We start from the raw sequence: 22473 nt of genomic DNA on the forward strand, positions 1-22473 counted from the left end.
TTTCTACTGTATTATTGACCGTATGTTTGTTTATTCCATGTGTAACTCTGTGTTGTTGTATGTGTCAAACTGCTTTGCTTTATTCTTGGCCATGAGAACTTGTTCTCAACTAGCCTACCTGGTTCAATAAAGGTTAAATAAAAAAATAAAAAATATTCATTATTTCTGGCACCATCCCAGTGTCTACAATCGTGGCCAAAAGTTTTGAGAATAACACAAATATTAATTTTCACAAAGTCTGCTGCCTCAGTTTGTATGATGGCAATTTGCATATACTCCCCAGACCTTTAATCCCATTGAGAACTTGTGGCCAATCTTCAAGAGGCGGGTGGATAAACAAAACCCCACAAATTCTGACAAACTCCAAGCATTGATTATGCAAGAATGGGCTGCCATCAGTCAGGATGTGGCCCAGAAGTTAATTGACAGCATGCCAGGGCGGATTGCAGAGGTCTTGAAAAAGAAGGGTCAACACTGCAATATTGACTCTTTGCATCAACTTCATGTAATTGTCAATAAAAGCCTTTGACACTTATGAAATGCTTATAATTATACTTCACTATTCCATAGTCACATCTGACAAAAATGTCTAAAGACACTGAAGCAGCAAACTTTGTGGAAATTAATATTTTTGTCATTCTCAAAACTTTTGGCCACGACTGTACATTTGTGAAGATCATGCGTTTCCATGATCTGTGGTTAAAAAGATGAAAAAGAAAGGTCCTAAAAAATGCTTCTCTTTGACAACACAGGGCACAGGGTTATAAATCTGTCATTATCATTTAAAGCAAGTTTAAGAAGTGGTAGATCTGTTCTATATGCGCTATTTCTATGCTTCCCATTCTTAAATGTGTTTTTTTGTCTTTTACATTCAGTTTTGTACACCAGCTTCAAGCAACTGAAAATACAATATTATTGTAATTGAAAAGATCATTCACAGTGGTTTAGATGGTACAATATTCTCTACATTCTCTATTTTTGTTTTGTCACATAAACTGAAATTAGGCGAACAATTAGAATTTTGGCAACCAGGGTATGGCAGAGAGATTACTGCATAGTCCACCTTTAAAATAAAATAAAAATGCCACATTCAAAACAATCGGGATCTCGGAACTCAGAACTTGGATCTGACTTCAGTGCGTTCAAGACAAATGGGAACTAAAAAAAAACTAGATCCAACTAGAAAAAATACTTTTAAACTGTCATCCAACTAGAGATTCCAATTAGGAAACCTGAACATCTTTCTAGAGCTCTGACTTGAAGATCACCGATGTCATGATTTGACCAAAAGTATGTGGACACCCCTTCAAATTAGTGGATTCGGTTATTTCAGGCACACCCGATGCTAACAGGTGTAGGAAATCGAGCACACATCCATGCAATCTCCGTACACACACATTGGCAGTAGAATGGCCCGTACTGAAGAGCTCAGTGACTTTCAACGTGACACCGTCATAGGATGCCACCTTTCCAACAAGTCAGTTTGCCCTGCTAGTTTCCCCGGTCAACTGTAAGTGCTGTTATTGTGAAATGGAAATGTCTAGGAGCAACAACCTAGACATACGGCTCAGCCGTGAAGTGGTAGGCCACACAAGCTCACAGAACGGGACCGCCGAGTGCTGAAGCGCACAGCACGTAAAAATTGTCTGTCTTCGGTTGCAACACTCACTATCAAGTTCCAAAGTGCTTCTGGAAGCTATGTCAGTGCAAGAACTGTTCGTCGGGAGCTTCATGAAATAGGTTTCCATGGCCGAGCAGCCACACACAAGCCCAGGATAACCATGCACAATGCCAAACATCGGCTGGAGTGTTGTAAAGTTTGCCGCCATTGGACTCTGGGGCAGTGGAACATGTACATTTGGTGGAAGAGGGATAATGGTCTAGGGTTGTTTTTCATCGTTCGGGCTGGGCCTCTTAGTTCCAGTGAAAGGAAATCTTAATGCTACAGCATACAATGACATTCTAGATGATTCTGTGCTTCTAACTTCGTGGCAACAGTTTGGGGAAGGCCCTTTCCTGTTTCAGCATGACAATGTCCCCATGCACAAAGCAAGGTCCATACAGAAATGGTTTGTCGAGTTCGGTGTGGAAGAACTTGACTGGCCTGCACAGAGCCCTGACCTCAACCCTATTGAACAACTTTGGGATGAATTGGAATGGCGACTGCGAGCCAGGCCTAATCGCCTAACATCAGTGCCCAACCTCACTAACGCTCGTGGTTGAATGGAAGCAAGTCCCTGGAGCAATGTTCCAACATCTAGTGGAAAGCCTTCCCAGAAAAGTGGCTGTTGTAGCAGGAAAGGGGAGACTGACTCCACATTAATGCCCATGATTTTGGGATGAGATGTTCGTCTAGCAGGTGTCCACATAATGTTCTATTTGGACAAAAGTATATGGACAAAAATATTGTATTGTGCTGGACATAATGAAAATTAGTTTGAAAGTGGTGGAATTTCCCATTAATCTAGCCTGGGTTTCCAGATGAGTGCATCAGGAGAGGAGATGGAGAGAAATACACTTTTGACAAATGGTATGTAGTAAGGCTATAACTAAATGGCTAGGTATTGGGCCACAACATGTGTTTGCGATCCGAGTTGCCCAGATGGACAGCCCTCTGAATTCGCTGCACTGGTGTGAGAAATGGGCTGGCATCCCATTTACTGTAGATCTTAAACGTGTGTTTACAGGGTCAAAGATGCATGGGTCTCATAACAGTAAAGAGACAGAATGTGCCTCCCAAAATGGAGAGGACTTCTTGGGGTTGTGGATGGTTGGCGAGTGAACTGTGTTCAAACCAAGCAAGTGTAACATGGGGGATTTGAATTATTATATGAATACAATGTAGCCAAATGATAAGCCAACTTTTTGTATTATGAGGAGAGATCCAGAGTCAGAGCTAAAGTAATAAAAGCACAGATAGAAAGCACAAATCAGAGAACTACATCAGCAATGCAGCAATAATTTATTTCAAGACTTAGTTTACAAATGCTAAAACAGATCTTCCATATTAAAAACCCATTAACATGTCAAATATGTACAAGACAATAGTCCCATGCGTTAACTGATGAAGCAATTGATTTAACTCACAAACAAACAAAAACAACGTTTTGCAACACTCATGGGAATAGGTGGCCAGGAGCAAGGAGAGCAGGTTTCTGTGGACTATACTTATGGGGAATCGCAACCCCCCCACACCACCACCAACTCATTCAGAGGACCCTCTGTTGTCAAGTGTGGCTGACGAAACGCTGACTTCAATCGAATGGCGAGGGGATCAATAAATCCATTAACTTCGGGACACACTCATGACTTGAATGATGCAATTCATGTTCCACATTTCAATAAAATATGCATTCAATTCAAATAAACAATTTCCTGCTGTCATTTTGCAATGGTCAATTTCACACTGTCATTTTTGTTTTATGTCAAGCCTTGTAATCAGACACAAACAACCGCACGTGTCATATAATTAGGCACGCCTCTCAATACTTTAGAATGAAATTGAGCAAACTCCAAACATATCACAGTGCATGTTGATGTTGGGATAGAACTTCACGTTGGAGTCTGCAGTCTTGCTGGCTAGGTCAAAATGGCTACCGGAGGGTTTAATTAGCACCTATATACCTTAAAAAATATATATTCCAGCGCTTTGAGCAGTGCATTACTATACACATACCAGGAAGGTGGTGATTTGTGATTCCACCTCACATCACATCTTCTCTAAACGATCGGAAATGTCTGGCTTTTACACTGCTGGAAATTTTACCACCCCTTGATTACGATTCACAACACCTTGGACTGTCAAAGGCCATAAGGGGGCATTCAAGAACTCCCCCTTTTACACAAGGGTCATTGCACCGCCACTGTTTGCTACAAGATACAAAGGCTCAATTTATTCGATAGTACAGATACAATGTTTTAATTCTAACAAATCATCAAAATTCATCAGATATTGGCCTAATTCGGAGAAAACGTTGCTCAGTAGGCCACATATCAGAGCTTTTGAAGCAGTTGTGGATCTTGAATACACCACACTTTCATTTGTCAGTTGGGAATGACGTAAACCGAAATAACGGGCGCGGTGTTTGAACGTTGACAGTGTTCCAGAGAAACAAAGTAACGAACCGCATAACATTTCATGCACAGTTCTTGAAACAGTAACACATTTAGAATGGGTAGAAGAAGAAGAAGCAGCACATTCTCAATTAAAAGACGCGCTACTGAGAGTTTGGGGTTTGACGAATTCGGGTTTGCCCAGACTAAAAGAAAGGACCAAAAACTTCAACACCGATGTCACGATTACAGGTAGGCTTATTTACATTCAATTGCATTTCATTAATGACAATCAAGGTTTAAGATTGGATGCAGGTTTATCAACAATGTTTTTTAGCCTGTTTTGTGGCCCTTGATCACGACCCTCAGTTCCATTACACACAGTCATTGTTCAAAGGCGTATTCAGTAGGGGGAGTTTTAAGATCCCCGATGCTCCTTCTGAACATTGACATGCATCACTTGCAGTACGGTTTAGGAAACATAAGAACCTTATCTTTCATATCAGCGATAAATAATTTAAAAAAAGTTTATATTGATACACACCTTGATAGGATAAATCAAATCACATTTATTTATGAAGACCTTTTCACATCAGCGGATGTCACAAAGTCCTATACAGAAACCCAGCCTAAAACTACAAACAGCAACCAATGCAGAAGCATGTTGGCTAGGGAAAAACTCTCTTGAAAGGCAGGAACCTAGGAAGAAACCTAGAGAGGAACCAGGCTCTGAGGGGTGGCCAGTCCTCTTCTGGCTGGGTTGAGATTATAACAGTACATGGCCAAGATGTTCATAGATGACCAGCAGGGTCTAATAATAATAATCATCATAATGATCACAGGGGTTGTAGAGGGTGCAACAGGTCAGCACCTCAGGAGTAAATGTCCGTTTGCTTTTCATAGCCGAGCATTCAGAGTTCAAGACAGCAGGTGCGAGAGAGTCGAAAACAGCAGTTCCGGGACAAGGTAGCACGGCCGGTGAACAGGTCAGGGTTCCATAGCTGCAGGCAAAACAGTTGAAACTGGAGCAGCAGCATGACCAGGTGGACTGGGGACAGCAAGGAGTCGTCAGGCCAGGTAGTCCTGAGGCAAGGTCCCAGGGCTCAGGTTTCTCTGAGAGGGGAGGAGGGAGAGAGAGGTACAGAGCATTAGAGGGAGCATACTAAAATGCACACAGGACAAGGGATAAGACAGGAGAAATCCTCCAGATATAACAGACTGACCCTAGCCCCCTAACCCAAACTATTGCAACATAAATACTGGAGGCTGAGACAGGAGGGGTCGGGAGACACTGGCCTCGTCCGACGATACCCCTGGACAGGGCCAACCAGGCAGTATATAACCCCACCTACTTTGTCAAAGCACAGCCTCCACACCACTAGAGGGATATCAATAGATCACCAACTTACTACCCTGAGACAAGGCTGAGTATAGCCCACAAAGATCTCCCCCATGGTACGAACCCGAGGGTGTCGCTAACCCAGACAGGAAGACCACGTCAGTGACTCAACCTACTCAAGTGACGCACCACTCCTAGGGACGGCATGGAAGAGCGCCAGTGACTCAGCTCCCACAATAGAGTTAGATGCAGAGAATCCCGGTGGAGAGAGGGGAACCGGCCAGGCAGAGACGGCAAGGATGGTTCGTCGCTCCTGTGCCTTCCCGTTCACCCCCACGCCCCTGAGACAGACTACACTCAATCATAGGACTTACCGAAGAGATGAGTCTTTAATAAAGACTTAAAGGTCAAGACCGAGTCTGCGTCTCTCACATGGATAGGCAGACCATTCCATAAAAATGGAGCTCTATAGGAGAAAGCCCTGCCTCCAGCTGTTTGCTTATAAATTCTAGGGACAATAAGAAGGCCTGCATCTTGTGACCGTAGCGTACGTGTAGGTATGTACGATAGGACCAAATCGGAGAGATCGGTAGGAGCAAGCCCATGTAATGCTTTGTAGGTTAGCAGTAAAACCTTGAAATCTGCCCTAGCCTTAACAGGAAGCCAGTGTAGAGGCTAGCACTGGAGTAATATGATAAAATCTTGATAAAATTTTGATCAAGTTTCTGGTCAAGATTTTAGCAGCCATGTTTAGCACTAACTGAAGTTTATTTAGTGCTTTATCCGGGTAGCCAGAAAATAGAGCATTGCAGTAGTCTAATCTAGATGTGACAAAAGCATGGATGCATAATTTTTGGACAGAAATGTTCAGATTTTCGCAATATTACGTAGATGGAAAAAAGCTGTCCTTGAAATAGTCTTGATATGTTCATCAAAAGAGAGATCATGGTCCAGAGTAACACCGAGGTCCTTCACAATTTTATTTGAGATGACTGTACAACCATCAAGATTAATTGTCAGATCCAACAGAACTGTGGTTCCCAAACTTTTTATAGTCCCGTACCCCTTCGAACATTCAACCTCCAGCTGCGTCCCCCCTCTAGCACCAGGGTCAGCGCACTCTCAAAAAATTTTTTGCCATCATTGTAAGCCTGCAACACACACTATACGATACATTTATTTAACATAAGAATGAGTGTGAGTTTTTGTCACAACCCAACTCGTGGGAAGTGACAAAGAGCTCTTATAGGACCAGGGCACAAATAATAATAAACAACAATTTTGCTCTTTATTTAACCATACCTTATTCACAATTTTCAATTAACAAATAACTCACCACAGGTTATTGAGAAGGGTGTGCTTGAAAGGACGCACATAACTCTGCAATGTTGGGTTGTTTTGGAGAGAGTCTCGGTCTTAAATCATTTTCCACACAGTCTATGCCTGCATTTAGTTTTCATGCTAGTGAGGGCCGAGAATCCACTCTCACACAGGTACGTGGTTGCAAAGGGCATTAGCGTCTTAACAGCGTGATTTGCTAAGGCAGGATACTCTGAGCGCAGCCCAATCCAGAAATCTGGCAGTAGCTTCTGATTAAATTCAATTTTCACAGAATCGCTTGTTGCAATTTCGATGAGGCTCTCTTGTTCAGATATCGGTAAGTGTACTGGAGGCAGGGCATGAAAGGGATAACGAATCCAGTTTGTGCCATCCGTGTCGAAAGTATCTGCGTAATTGCACGCCCAACTCACTCATGTGCTTCGCTATATCACATTTGACATTTTCCGTAAGCTTGGGTTCATTTGCACACAAAAAAAAACATACGATAATGGAGAGACCTTTGTGTTGTCCTTGTTGAGCTTTTTGGATTCCTTTCTCTGCATGTTGAATGAGTAGATGACTCAAATCGATGGCGCCAACTAAACAGACCTTTTGGGATGTAAAGAAGGATTTTATCTAACAACAAAATGTTGTACCTGGGACCCTTTGGATTGCAAATCGGAAGAAGATTTTCAAAAAGTAAGTGAATATTTAATCGCTATTTGTGATTTTATGAAGCCTGTGCTGGTTGAAAAATATTTTGATGTGGGGCGCTGTCCTCAAACAATCGCATGGCATGCTTTCGCTGTAAAGCCTATTGTAAATCGGACAATGCAGTTAGATGAACAAGACTTTAAGCTTTTAACCGATAAAAGACACTTGTATGTCCATATTTCACCGGAATTTGTCAGCCCTTTAAGACAATAATGCCCTTTTCAACCACGTACAGTTGAAGTCGGAAGTTTACATACACCTTAGCCAAATACATTTAAACTCTGTTTTTCACAATTCCTGACATTTAATCCTAGTAAAAACTCCCTGTCTTAGGTCAGTTAGGATCACCACTTCATTATAAGAATGTGAAACGTCAGAATAATAGAAGAGAGAATAATTTATTTCATCTTTCATTTCTTTCATCATATTCCCAGTGGGTCAGAAGTTTACATTCACTCAATTAGTATTTGGTAGCATTGCCTTTTTAAATTGTTTAACTTGGGTTAAATGTTTCGACTAGCTTCCCACAATAAGTTGGGTGATTTTTGGACCATTCCTCCTGATAGAGCTGGTGTAACTGAGTCAGGTTTGTAGGCCTCCTTGCTCGCACACACTTTTTCAGTTCTGCCTACAAATTTTCCAGGGGATTGAGGTCAGGGCTTTGTGATGGCCACTCCAATACCTTGACATTGTTGTCCTTAAGCCATTTTGCCACAACTTTGGAACTATGCTTGGGGTCATTGTCCATTTGGAAGACCCATTTGCGACCAAGCTTTACTTTCCTGACTGATGTCTTGAGCTGTTGCTTCAATATATCCACATATTTTTCCTGCCTCATGATGCCATCTATTTTGTGAAGTGTACCAGTCCCTCCTGCAGCAAAGCACCCCCACAACATGCTACCACCCCAGTGCTTCACGGTTGGGATGGTGTTCTTCGGCTTGCAAGCCTCCCCCTTTTTCCTCCAAACATAACAATGGTCATTATGGCCAAACAGTTCTATTTTTGTTTCATCAGACCAGAGGACATTTCTCCAAAAAGTACAATCTTTGTCCCCATGTGCAGTTGCAAACCGTAGTCTGGCTTTTTTATGGCGGTTTTGAAGCAGAGGCTTCTTCCTTGCTGAGCGGCCTTTCAGGTTATTCCTGAGCAGTATGACGGCTGCGTGGTCCCATGGTGTTTATACTTGCTTACTATTGTTTGTAGAGATGAACGCGGTACCTTCAGGCGTTTGGAAATTGCTCCCAAGGATGAACCAGACCTGTGGAGTTCAACAATGTTTTTTCTGAGGTCTTGGCTGATTTCTTTTGATTTTACCAGTGGCGTGCCGTGGGCCTGGGGACTGGGCCTTCAGTGAGGTACTACACAGTCCCACCCAAATTAATCCACCTCATTATGATGCCATGGCTCTAGAAACTATACAGTTAGACAGAAACGCAGTATAACCAGGCGTTGCGTCACCTTGAAATTGACAAATTGACATTTTTGGGTAAACAGTGTTTACCCAAAAACATGACACAATCAATGAGTCTTTTCAATATTTCCCTTCACCTTTTCATTGTGCAGCTCCGTTGCCCTGCGCGTTTGTTCTTTGAGCTGTTGATCCACTCCGGTGTCCCCAAAAGTTTTCAAAAGCACCATTGGTTGTTAGTACCCAGCCGTACTTTGGTGTCTCGTTACTGCCTTGGTTAGACAACTCAAGTTTGCAAAGCCAGTGTGGCTCCAAACACCAGATCGATCACTTGCAAATAATAGGCATTCCCAGCAGTACAGTTTGCAGTGCTTCTCGGAGCCAAGGAGCCTGTGAGCCATTGACAGCGCTCGTAGTTGAAACTTTGAAAGTGGCGAGCGAACGAAGCACTTTCCCGCCTGTGACGGGCTTTGTGGCGTCGGGCGACCTCTCCTTACAATGTCTAACTTTTCTTGAAAAGTTCGTCTTGAGAATGGCGTTATAATTATATCCTCGACCAAATCGATATCTTCTCCTTCCGCCATTGTGGGTTGAAAAAACAGCTTAGTAGTACGCGAATTAATTTGTTTATCAAATTCAGTTTCCTAGATCTCCATAGGACCTGCCTCTCAATATTGGTAATCCAATCAAAAGACGTGCACGCACTATGCCTGCTAGCTGGCTCCTGTGTAACACTGGAGCCAGCCAGAAGGCGTACAATAGCCAACTCTAAAGCTGATTGGTTGACACTAAATTTTCATTTCCATTCACTACAAGCTACTGTTGATTCTGAAGGCCTGAGGGCAGATTTTAGACCCCTGGCAACACATGATGGCTGAATATGATTGGATAAAAGATCTAACATAAAGACCAGCCCTCAAAATCTCAACCTGGGGCTGGAAGCAGTGCAACCAAGAGGAAAGCTATGAAATGAAGAGTATAACTCTTACTCTGGGGAATAATTTAATACATATTTGTGGGAAAATATATTTAAAAAAAAAAATTATATTCTGATGATGTTTAGGCCAGCAGAGAAGGCCTTGCAGGCCCTGACGGCCCACCACTGGATTTTACCATGGTGTCAAGCAAAGAGGCATGGAGTTTGAAGGTAGGCCTTGCAATACATCCACAGGTACACCTCCAATTGACTCAAATGATGTCAGTTAGCCTATCAGAAGCTTCTAAAGCCATGACATAACTTAGTGTATGTAAACTTCTGACCCACTGGAATTGTGATACAGTGAATTATAAGTGAAATAATCTCTCAGTGAACAATTGTTGGAAAAATTACTTGTGTCATGCACAAAGTAGATGTCCTAACCAACTTGCCAAAACTATAGTTTGTTAACAAGAAATTTGTGGAGTGGTTGAGAAACGAGTTTTAATGACTCCAACCTAAGTGTATGTAAACTTCCGACTTCAACTGTACCTATGTGAGAGTGGTTTCTCGGCCCTCACTAGCATGAAAACTAAATACAGGTACAGACAGTGTGGATAATTATTTAAGACTGAGGCTCTTTCCAATACAACCCAACATTGCAGAGTTATGTGCATCCTTTCAAGCACACCCTTGTCATTAACCTGTGGTGAGGTATTCATAATTAGATGAACAAATATGGTTTTATATGTAAGATGGTTAAATAAAGAGCAAAATTGATTATGATTTGTGCCCTGGTCTCTAAGAGCTCTTTGTCACTTCCCACGAGCAGGGTTGTAACAAACACTCACACTCATTCTTATGTTTAATAATTGTATTGTGTGTGTGTGGCAGGCAATGATGGCAAAAATCAACATTTGAGAGTGCGCTACCCCTGGTGCTAGAGGGAGCAGCTGGAGGTTGAATGTTTGAAGGGGTACGGGACTATAAGAGTTTGGGAACCACTGATCTTGGGTATTATGCAAGGTTCAATTTAGTTCCTTAGTTATGTTGATAACTGTTTTTTGTACGCTGACGTCCTTGGGTAGGTGGAGGGAGTCTGGAAGGGAATCTAGGAATCTTAAGGTTGTCCGAGAATTTATAGCACGGCTTTTGATGATCCTTGGTTCGCGTCTAAACAGATTATTTGTTGCGATTGCAAATGTAATAAAATGGTGGTCCGATAGTCCAGGATTATGAGGAAAAACATTAAGATCCACAACATTTATTCCATGGGACAAAACTAGGTCCAGAGTATGACTGTGTCAGTGAGTAGGTCCAGAGACATGTTGGACAAAACCCACTGATTCGATGATGGCTCCGAAAGCCTTTCGGAGTGGGTCTGTGGACTTCTCCATGTGAATATTAAAATCACCAAAAATGTGAATATTATCTGCCATGACTACAAGGTCCGATAGGAATTCAAGGAACTCAGTGAGGAACGCTGTATATGGCACAGGAGGCCTATAAGCAGTAGCTATAAAAAGTGATTGAGTAGGCTGCATAGATTTTGTGACTAGAAGCTCAAAATACGAAAACAGTAATTTATTTTTTTGTAAATTTAAATTTGCTATCGTAAATGTAAGCAACTCCTCCGCCTTTGCGGGATATCACATCAAAATTGTGATTAGTTCATTGACTATAACTGCCTTGGAAGTGAGGGATCTAACATTAAGTAGCCCTATTTTGTGATGAGATATCACAATCTCTTTCAGTAATGACAGGAATGAAGGTCTTTATTCCAGTGAGAATGAGAGGTCCTGTATCAACAAACTCACTTCCTTGACAACTTCCTTCACAACAGCTCTACGCTGCTGGCGCAAGAAGTATAAATCCCTGACTTCTACAGAGGTCACGTCAGAATGACCGTGTAAAGCCTTTAGGTGTATTTTCATTTACGGGCCATATGCTTCGAAAGATGCATTTTTGCGTCTTTTATTGACGTTTCTAAAAGTTTAAACACAGCATCGGGATTGTAGTTTGTGTGCGAAGTTAATGGCTGAGAACTGTAGGGAGAAGGCAGACTCCGCCTAGAATTTTCAATAGCTAGACTGGATTGGACATGCGCATCCAAAGAAGAGAAGAATTGTTTTATTATAACTGACTGTTTCTCCCCCAGTTACCCCCAACTCAACGCCCGTAGGGTGAAGGAATTGTGTGAGCTTCTTAGTTACTGGAATGGATCCAGTTTCATCTGCAGAAGCCAGGTATTTTGTCCTACTGAATGTATTATAGAACACCATTTGCAACATATTAAATTAATAGGCTATGTTTAGATTAGACCTTCCTTAGGCAGTTGTTTGCCAAACAGCCTATGCATTATTGACTTGTTTTAAATGGTGCACCTTCAAGTGGTCACATGACACAGTGAAAGTTTATCTTACAACAGACCTAGAACATTTCAGTTAATTACACTATTTTTAAACATATTTTGTAGGACATTGGCCACATTTCTTTCCCTTTTCAGATTGAACGGTTTATGAGAATGGGAATCCCTCCAGCTTTAAGAGGGCGAGTGTGGAAGTGTCTTCTCAACATCGACAAACTAAGAGAATCCAGTGCTTTTAACTATCAGGTGCAGTCCCATAACCACTGTACATATCATTTTCGAAAGTACACTCTAGACTGGCACTTGCATTATTGAAAAGCAAAACAATTTTCCTCCTCCATAGCCTACTTCTCCAGTGACACATTTAAGAGACATAGGCCAAGTGTTTTATTTAGTTGTGTATTCACTCAATGACAGAAATGTTTGGATGAGACCCGAGGGCCCCTGGTTGACCTGGGAGTTAGTGAATACGGCATCATCTCAGCCATAGCTACTTTGAATGACACAGAGAATGACCTGGGGTCCAACCAACTTCCCTCTCGCTGCCCCCCGGACTTGGCCTACTCCAGTGCAGATGTCACCATCTTTCGTCAGATCGCTCTGGATCTGCGTGAGTAATGGGATATTCTGTAGATCCCCTTTTCTCTGTACTGACAGTATGTTTGCTCTGCACATCTGGGATATGAATGGCTGATTGCATTTGACTCTTATCTTATCTTTGTACAGAGAGATCCTTCCCAACCCATCGCACCCTGATGGGCGAGAGTCCTGAGGCAATAGAAGGCCAAGCCAAGCTCTTCCGAGTCCTCATCGCCTACGCAAAGTACAACCCTAAGATTGGATATAGCCAAGGTACAGTAAGGGGAGCTGCCTGTTTGCAATCATGTAGCGGTATGCACGCAAGCACCAATTTGGAACAATGCTGTTTAAATATTACTGGGGCTGTTTGACGGAGGCACAGATACATGTATGCAATAACTGTAGTTTTGTCATTAAACAAATCCCTTTGAATGACAATATTCATTGTTAATGTACTTTCATGAAATCCAAAAACAATTCACCTACCATGCAGTTGGTAATAACATTTTAAGTTCCATACTTCAGCCACTTGGGGGCAGAAGAGTCTAAGTAGATGTTGAGCTGGTACAGCACCATGCTGCCAAGCTAATCACACAAACATTTCCAATCATACATAATGTGTTTAAAGATTATCTGCATGGTTGACATTGGTGTGTATGTGTCCCCTTATTTTATCCATATTAGTAGCGCCTTATTATTGACTGTTCATATCTTTATCAGGAATGTCATACATCGCTGCAGTGCTTCTTATGCACCTAAGTGAAGAGGAGGCCTTCTGGGCCTTGGGAGTTCTTCTAGAGAAGCCTAAATATCTGTCAGAGCTGTTTGACCTCTCCGGGGAGAAGTGAGAATGTCCTTTCAATGCGTATCACATTATGAATATTTTATTAATGACATAAAGCAGCATACTTTGCTGAAGTACTGTAATTAACTGGTCTTTGCTTTCTAATGTTAGGATCCAGCATCAAGCGATGGTGTTTCACCAGTTTTTCAAGCACAGGAAACCTCAGCTTTCCAAGCACATAGTAAGTGTGACGACCCAGCTCCCTGCGTACAACTTGTAGTAGCTCTTAGGCACAAATCTCATATTGCGAGGACTTAAAAAAAACTGTTATCGAGGGATATCTGGAGGGGAATCTGCTTGGTGACTGAACATGCCTCAAATGTAGAGCTCTTCTCATCACTCTTCCACTGTGCCTTCCTCTCTAAAATCCCATGGCTTTCCCACAGAGACCATCATCATCACTGCAGCACATTGTCCTCAGGGACTGGGTTTTACCACTAGATTCACAGCTGCTTCCCAGTAACAGTCTGAGCTCATGTATGGAAAGAGGGTTGGCCATGTTGGTGTCACACAGGTTTATCCTGGAAATGACAGCAGTAAAAGCTCTTTGCTTACAGATGCCTCCTGCTTTATGTCAGAAGGGGGAAGCTGTGTGGCTATGATGTCTCTGAAAGCAGCTACCCCTCAGCACAGTTTTAGCTAAGTAATGAAATCTTGGTCTGTGAGTGAAATATGGAAGTTCCTTCACCAGCTCGGCCCATCACATTGCTCTCAGCTCTCTTGAGTCTCATCACCCTCTCTTTACCTGCAGCCTTAGGCCCCTTTAAATGAGAGACTAAACCTCTCTGCTGCTTGACTGTCTCTTGAGAGATTTTCTATTTCTCGGTGTTGACTCAGCACGTCTCAGAGAAAAGCTGCCCATTCAGTGCCGACGGCCTGCACACCACAGCGGCTTAAGGCATTAGAAACATTCACTCGAGTGCATTTATTTGAAGTACCAAGACCAGCATTTTACCACTGACTCTTGATAGAGCTCTGCTTAAAAGTTTATTTTATAATGGAACTAAGTCAGTTTTCAATATGCAACTTTCTGTTCCTAAATTCTTCTTTCTTTTCTTTTAAGGAGGATGTAAGGGTTTCGTCCATCCATTTTGTTATGCCTTGGTTCCTAACCCTGTTCACCTCCCTGCCCTGCTGGGACTCTGTGCTGGCCATATGGGACCTCATCATGTTACATGGTAATACTAACAGGGAGGTACAGACTTTGGGATTCTGTAAACACTTTGTCATGTACATTATTATCATTTTTCACCCTACCTTTTCGCCTCTGCCTTACACTTCAGAATCAGGAGATGGTTCCTGCCCTATGAGCTGTTCTGTCTCGCACAAGCTTAGAGCAAAAAAATGGACGTGTCTCTTCACAGTCCCTGTTGTGCTGTAAGGTGTTGTTTTTATCTGGTTTTATTGCTAGCTTGAGTTACCTGGGGAGGCAGAGTTCCATGTCGTCATGGCTCTATTTAATACTGTGCGTTTCCCAGCTTCTGGTCTGGACCTGGGGACTGTGAACAGACCTCTGCTTGCATGTCCTGTGTTGTACCGATGAGTATCTGAACTGAATGCCAACTGCTTGAACAGACCGTTCGGTACCATCAACACCAACATCAACACAAAGAGCAACAGCAATCAATCTTTCGTCAACTTTGAGCCAGGAGAGATGGACATGAATGTTACTGACATTTGCCTTCCGTGTACATCTATGTGCCATAAGTGTTGCTCTATTCTAGGTCAATTGCAGTTGGTCCATGTCTCCCTTTATCGCACATGACCTACACAACTGGGCTATAGTCCAGGTGTGACAAAACTAGGAGCTGTCTGGTCGACTGAGCTGTCAAGAAAGCAGAGCGACACCTTATCATGAACAGACTTTTTCCATTTGAGCAACCATTAAGTGTATATGTTTTGTCCATGACAGCTTGCTATCTAGGGTTACACTCAGCAGTTTAGTCTCCTCAACTTGCTCAATTGCCACATTATTCAATAATAGATTTCAATGCGATTTTTGTGTTGAGGGCATGATTTGTCCCAATAACGATGCTTTTCGTTTTTGTGATTATTTAGCACCAGCTTTTTGCTTGTTACCATTCTAAAACTGACTGGAGCTCTGTTAAAGTGTCATTTATTTTACATTCGTAGCTGACGTGTATACTGTTGAGTCCTCAGCATATAGACACACTGGCTTTAGTCAAGGTCAGTGGAAGGTCATTAGTAAAAACAGAACAATAATGGCCCAAGCTGGCTGCCCTGCGGTACATCACACTCAACCGAATTTGCATTTGAGAGGCGTCCATTAAAGAAAACCCTCTGTGTTCTATTAGATGGGTAACTCTCAAACCTTAAGGCAGAGGATGTAAATCCATAGCGCCTAACTTTTCAGCAACAGGTTGAAGAGTGACATCAATGACATCAAAAGCTGCACTGAAGTCTAACAAAACAATCTTCTTACTATCAATTTCTTTCAGCAAATCATCAGTCATCAGTGCCAAGCATGTTCAGTCCCCTTCCCTATAAGCATGCTTGAAGGTCTGTTACTTTGTTTTCTGTAAAGTAACTTTTATTTGGTCAAGTTTGCTAAGCACTGGTAACAGACTGTTTGAACCTTTTTTAAAGGGTTCTCTGCTATTCTTGGGCAGCGGAATTACCTTTGCCTCGTTCCAGGCCTGAGGGCACACACCGTCTTCTAGGCTTAAATTGAAGATGTGGCAAACCAGATTCGCAATGTATTCCGCTACCGTCTTCAGCAATTTACCATCCATGTTTTCGGTGCAAGGAGGCTTGTCCAAAAATGTTTTCAACTCTTCCACATTCCCTTTGCGGACTGAACTACAGCGACTCTTTCATTATTTTGTCTGTTATACATGAATATAAAGGCTCAGTGTTTGTTGTTTGCTAATCTTGTCAACAAAAAGTTAAAGGTTTGATTTGTTTGCCTTCTAAACATGCTCACAGGTCCTAGAGGTCCCTGCTTATCTCACTATCTAGAGTTTTTATTATACTGATGGTCACTGACTAAATGGTCCCAGATCTGCTTGTGCTGTTTTACCAGCTGTATTTCTGGTTCATGTTACTTTGTGTCCAGGCCTCTCTGCTGTGTTCCGTACTGGTCTCACCATCATTCAGCTGCTGGAGTCTCGGCTAATGAACCTGACTGACGAGGCTGCCGTGCTACCCCTGCTGCTAAGGGTACCTGTGGATGTGTGAGTGTTACGTCATCCTTATTCAAAAACACAGATACTTGGGCCCACACAGTAGTTTTAAATCATCATAGGAACCATTATATGCATTTGCTTTTAGTGGACAGCCATTTTAGTTCTGGTTTTCAATACAAGCATATCTTAAATAGACTTGTCTCATGCAACTCAGTCAATATAGCGTCAGTAGTTAAACATATTTTGTTGACGTCTAGCGGTCCCTATGGAAACATGGCAAGGGCACTGGCTTTGTGTATATAACAGTGGCTGGCCAGTTCATGATGTGAAGCAGTTATCATATTTGTTTTAATATCTTAACCAAATCCTTTTAATCATTCTCTTGCCTGCCTCTCTTTTGAATAAATATTTCTCTCTACAATGTTTACTTTGGCCAAAGAACTGTGGATTAGCCTCTTGTTACTGTGGGATGAACAGCATTGAGTCCCTTGAGCATGTTAATCAATGGAGTTTAAGAGCTCTTTGATTTCCAGGCTTTGTTTTATTGGGTTGGGGATTGTTATAGCAACGGTGCCTTGCTAATGTCTTGTTGGTGTCCTTGTAGGATTTAGATGGCATATTAGGGACCTATTGGATATTTATTGGTTTTGCCCAACTTGGGATCGTTGTCGGTCTCGGCTAGTATATTTAACTTGCCTTTCTATTAGAAGCATTACTTTACAAAGCAATATACAATTTAGATATTATTTGAGATTAGTTATGAAATAACTTAAGTTTCTTTGAGGGTGTTTCCTGCAAAACAAGTCATTTAATTTGTGTTGTTCACATTTGAATATTTTGCCTTTGTGACGGTTGTCAGCAGGCACCGAGCCACATGCCACATTGAAGGGCTCTTGTTTCTAGCTTGGCATCTGTGTGCCAGCCCAGTGAGGTCATGGCTAAGTGGTTTCTCTGTCTCGGACCAGGATCCTCTTACGAAAGGAAGAAGCAAGCTCCCTGAAACCACAGCCTTTCTCGTCAGTGAGAGTGGGGGAGGGGAAGCAGAAAAGTATAGGGTCAGAGAGTCATCAATACAGAGGGATTAGGCTATGAGCAGTCAGCCGGTTAGGTTACAGCATAAAAACATCCTCTATCACCCCATTGAGAATATCATATTTTCAGGAGAACTGATTTAACCCTGGCTTTAACTCAAAATCCTTGGCCATGGTCAGGCTCTCCTATCTGCTTTAATACAGAGTGGAGAAGGTGGACAAGTGAAACACCAATAGACAATCATCTGATTAATGGACTTTCTTTCATCCATATAATCTATTGGTTTCTGTCCATCACTGCCCACCCCTTCCCCCCCCTTATCTCCATTCAGGCCTATTGACACGTCCCTCTGCCTGAGGAGTTGACAGCTCATTTGTTTGCTACCTTTCACTGACAAGCCCACATCAATGCGGCCACTTTTTCACAGTGCTTTATGTAAGAGCCAGCGTGATGTGAAGCATAGGGACAAGATGTGTCTCAGCTCCAAGGGCTTTTTAACTGAATGCTTCAGTAACCATGATATACAGTGCATTCGGAAAGTATTCACACCCTTTCCCTTTTTCCACATTTTGTTACTTTACAGCCTCATTCTAAAATGGACAAAATAAATGTTTTTCCTGATCAATCTACCCACCATTCCCCATAATGATGAAGTGAAAACAGATGTTTGCAAATTGATTAAAAATAAAAAACGGATACCTTATATACGTAAGTGTTCAGACCCTTTGCTATGAGACTTGAAATTGAGCTCAGGTGCATCCTGTTTCCATTGATCATCCTTGATGTTTCTACAACTTGATTGGAGTCCATCTGTGGTAAATTAAATTGATTGGACAAGATTTGGAAAGGTACACACCTGTCTATATAAGGTCCCACAGTTGACAGTGCATGTCAGAGCAAAAACAATGTCATGAGATCGAAGGAATTGTCCGTAGAGCTCCAAGGCAGTATTGTGTCGAGGCACAGATCTGGGGAAGGGTACCAAAAAATGTCTGTAGCATTGAAGGTCCCCAAGAACACAATGGCCTCCATCATACTTAACTGGAAGAAGTTTGGAACCACCAAGACTCTTCCTAGAGCTGGCCGCCTGGCCAAACTCAGCAATTGGGAGAGAAGGATCTTGGTCAGGGAGGTGACCATAAACCCGGTGGTCACTGTGACAGAGCGCTAGAGTTCCTCTGTGGAGATGGGATAACCATCCAGAAGGACAACCTTCTCTGCAGCACTCCACCAATCAGACTTGTATGGTAGAGTGGCCAGACAGAAACCACTCCTCAGTAAAAGGCACATGACAGCCCGTTTTGAGTTTGCCAAAAGGCACCTTAAGAACTCTGACCATGAAAAACAAGATTCTCTGGTCTGAAGAAATCAAGATTGAACTCTTTGGCCTGAATGCCAAGTGTCACGTCTGGAGGAAACCTGGCACCATCCCTACTGTGGAGCATGGTGGTGGCAGCATCATGCTGTGGGGATGTTTTTCAGTGGAAGGGACTGGGACACTAGGGAAAGATGAACTGAGCAAAGTACAGAGAGATCCTTGATGAAAACCTGCTCCAGAACACTCAGGACCTCAGACTGGGGTGACGGTTCACCGAACAACGACCCAACAGGACAATGACCCTAAGCACACAGCCAAGACACGCAGGAGTGGCTTCGGGACAAGTCTCTGAATGTCCTTGAGTGGCCCAGCCAGAGCCTGGACTTGAACCCGATCAAACATCTCTGGAGAGACCTGAAAATAGCTGTGCAGTGATGCTCCCCATCCAACCTGACAGAGCTTGAGGATCTGCAGAAAAGAATGGGAGAAGCCTCCCAAATACAGGTGTGCCAAGCTTGTGTCATACCCAAGAAGACTCGCGGCTGTAATCGCTGTCAAAAGTACTGAGTAAATGGTCTGAATACTTTTAAAAATACATTTGAAAACATTTCTAAAACTTTGTTTTTGCTTTGTCATTATGGGGTATTGTGCGTAGATTGTTGAGAAAAAAAACTATCCATTTTAGAGTAAGGCTGTAACATAATAAAATGTGAGCGAAATCAAGTGGTCTGAATACTTTCCGAATGCGCTGTATCAAAGGTTTGACTATTGCCATTGAGGCTTGAGGGCAATTCAATTTGGCATGTTTTTCTTCTTCTCCCGCCTATAAAGCCAACTGCCATGTATTGCTTCAAACTGTGATGGCTGATCAAAGTTGAATGAGGAGGAGATGATTTAAGAAGCTTTTCTGTAATGATGTAAGACCCTTTCTGTCCCCTCCAGCTCTCAGCACTGTGTCCTGCTCCCAGCCCTTTGGAGCACAGAGGTACAGGAGTGGGAGATCAAGTGCATGAACAGCCTGGTGTTGGAGGAGACTGAGGGACTCCACCCAGGTAACACACACACACACACACACACACTCAAATCAAATAACATTTTATTTGTCACATGTGCCGAATACAACAGGTGTAGAAATGCTCACAAACCCTTAACCAACACACATTGTTGTAGTGGTACAATTAAATTACTCTACCGGACTTCCTCCTGCATTCTGTGTTGATGACAATGACAGGCCCTAGTGCTGCAATGGGAAAAGTGGGTGGGAAACTAAAGGTTAAGTGGGAAGGTCTGACAGAGTAACCTGAGATGGTCTTTCACTCTGCACAGTCCTCAGTGTCCAGGCCTTATCTGGTGGTCCATGATAGTCATGGATTTGGTTGGGTGAGTCTGTAAGACATTTGTTCATCCTGACTAAATGTCAGAGCTGTTTTACTTGGACCCTGGGGATGATTCACAAACCTCACTGTATTGTATGCGCTTTGTGTTGCTAATTTGGTCAAGACCGATGACAAAAGGTGAAACGGACGATTTTCTGTCATTGTCCTCTTTCTTTCTACCCTCTCTGTTTTTGTCCTTTTCGCTGTGTAGAAAATTGGTAATACACCATTAGATCATGTGCTCACTCTTTGGAGTTCTTAGTTTTTGTTTTCAGTGATGACTTGAAGCATTTTTACAGGAACTTTGACATGACGACTCACTGCCTTGCCGCTCAGCCCTGTGGGTGGTGCTTTAACCCATGTTACTAATGGATGACCGTGGTTTTAGCATTCAGAGATGAACTGGGTTAGGCCAGACCCTTTGTGTGTGTGAGAGATCATCATTCCCTCCCCTTCAGCTGCGGTGACTGTAGCCATCATCCTAGCATAGTCTCAGGCACAGTAAGTATAATCATTTCTCTGAGAGTGAAAGGGCTCCTTGATTAGCTCCGATGTGCTCTGTGCTGATCTGATCCCAGGTCTTACATTACCGCTGTCGCCAGCATGAGCAACACTTTAGAGAGCCTCCCCTTAGATCTGTGTCTGAGTCACGTCGCCGTGTTTGTGTCCACTCTCTTGGCATACAAAAGGGGAACATATTTTAGGTTATTCAGTACCCGGCTCGACATGCCCCCTCCCTATTGTAGTTTTATCTTCACGCCAGACGTGCTGGAATGCCATCTGATACGTGAGCACTGTCAGCTCTGAGTCACTGACTGGGAGAGACTCCTGGAGGCCCAGTCAATGAGTCACATTTTGGCTGCAAAATGGCTGCTGCAGGCCCTGTTGTCAGTGTGGCACAGTCTGGACCAGGGGCCCCACTGTAAAGCTAATTGAAAGGCTCAGCACAGCAGCAGATTTTACTATGTGAATCTCTCATCAGGCTGTTGTGTGTGAGGTCAGGATGAGTCATCCACACTGCCTGCTGTTTAGCTAGCTGCCTCTCTTGCCCCAGGTGGAGAGGAGCTAAATCAAAAGCCCCTCAGTAGCCAGGCCTTCAGAGCCAGCCTCCTCCAGTCTGTAGTCCTTTTTGACAACCTGCACTATAGATACTATGACAGACTGAGGCCCAGTGAATTCCAAAAAGGATGGAACTGTTTTGGGTACACGAGTCTAGATTTTTCAGAACCAGTTACATTTGTTTTTTTACTGGAAGTGGTAATTAAGGTTAGTTTTAATGATTAACAGCACTTGACAGGTCTGTCCATTCTAGAGTATGAGTATAGATGGTTGGTGTTTCTCTGACGTGAGTTTTCAGCTGATGATGAGTACAGCGCTCTTGCTTTCTGTCCTCAACGAAGCAGTCATCTCTCTACCGCTATGAATTAATTACAACATTCACTTTGTCTCTTATCCTCACCAACTGTGCCAACACCTTTATCGCCACTATCGTACAGACATGAGATTCTCCTCTAAAATAGCTTGTTTTGAAATATGCATTAAATGGCAGATCACTATAGACTTAAAGATAAATCATTTAGGTAGTAGTGTGTTTTGGAGCTATGAGTTCTAGCTGCTACCTCCCGTGTTGGAGCAGGATTGTGTTCTGCTTGTGTGAGCTAGCTTGCTTGCTGCTCTGGCCCTCTGGTCTGGTGCTAGACTTTTAGTCAGCACAACAGTGATAGCAGGTGTCTCTTTTTCTCATCCGCTCCCTCTCTCAGCATGTTGTTTCTCTGCTCGTGCAATGACTCAGCTGCTTTCTGAGGCTTTAATAAAAGTGCTGCTAGGGCCACCTTCACCTGTAGGACTGATCTGGACTCCGTTCACCTTCACTCGTAGGACTGATCTGGACTTTGTTCTGTATGAGCAAAGAACAGTTTTCCTGGGTTACAATATTTGAGTCTGCATCATTGAGGTGTATTTGATAACCACAATGAACATATTTAGCTGCAGAATTGTGATATTTTTATATACGACTTCAAGAGGTCAGAATGTGTTTTCCCTGCTGGAGGTCATTT

The 22473-nt window shown here is 42.8% G+C and overlaps 1 protein-coding gene across 1 annotated transcript in view; it reads left to right on the forward strand.

The window, feature by feature from the left end:
* Positions 1-3817: 3817 nt before the first annotated feature.
* Positions 3818-22473, forward strand: part of si:ch211-266k8.4 (carabin) — a 46309-nt gene continuing 27653 nt past the window's right edge. Inside the window, exons 1-10 of the mRNA XM_055933536.1 lie at positions 3818-4305; positions 11912-11999; positions 12260-12367; positions 12539-12731; positions 12848-12973; positions 13421-13544; positions 13656-13725; positions 14608-14722; positions 16621-16738; positions 19983-20092. Of these exons, the coding sequence (XP_055789511.1) occupies positions 4172-4305; positions 11912-11999; positions 12260-12367; positions 12539-12731; positions 12848-12973; positions 13421-13544; positions 13656-13725; positions 14608-14722; positions 16621-16738; positions 19983-20092 (1186 nt within the window). The 5' untranslated portion in view covers positions 3818-4171. The remainder of the gene's footprint in view (positions 4306-11911; positions 12000-12259; positions 12368-12538; positions 12732-12847; positions 12974-13420; positions 13545-13655; positions 13726-14607; positions 14723-16620; positions 16739-19982; positions 20093-22473) is intronic.

The sequence above is a fragment of the Salvelinus fontinalis genome, chromosome 9, assembly GCF_029448725.1.
Source record: "Salvelinus fontinalis isolate EN_2023a chromosome 9, ASM2944872v1, whole genome shotgun sequence".
NCBI lineage: Eukaryota > Metazoa > Chordata > Actinopteri > Salmoniformes > Salmonidae > Salvelinus > Salvelinus fontinalis.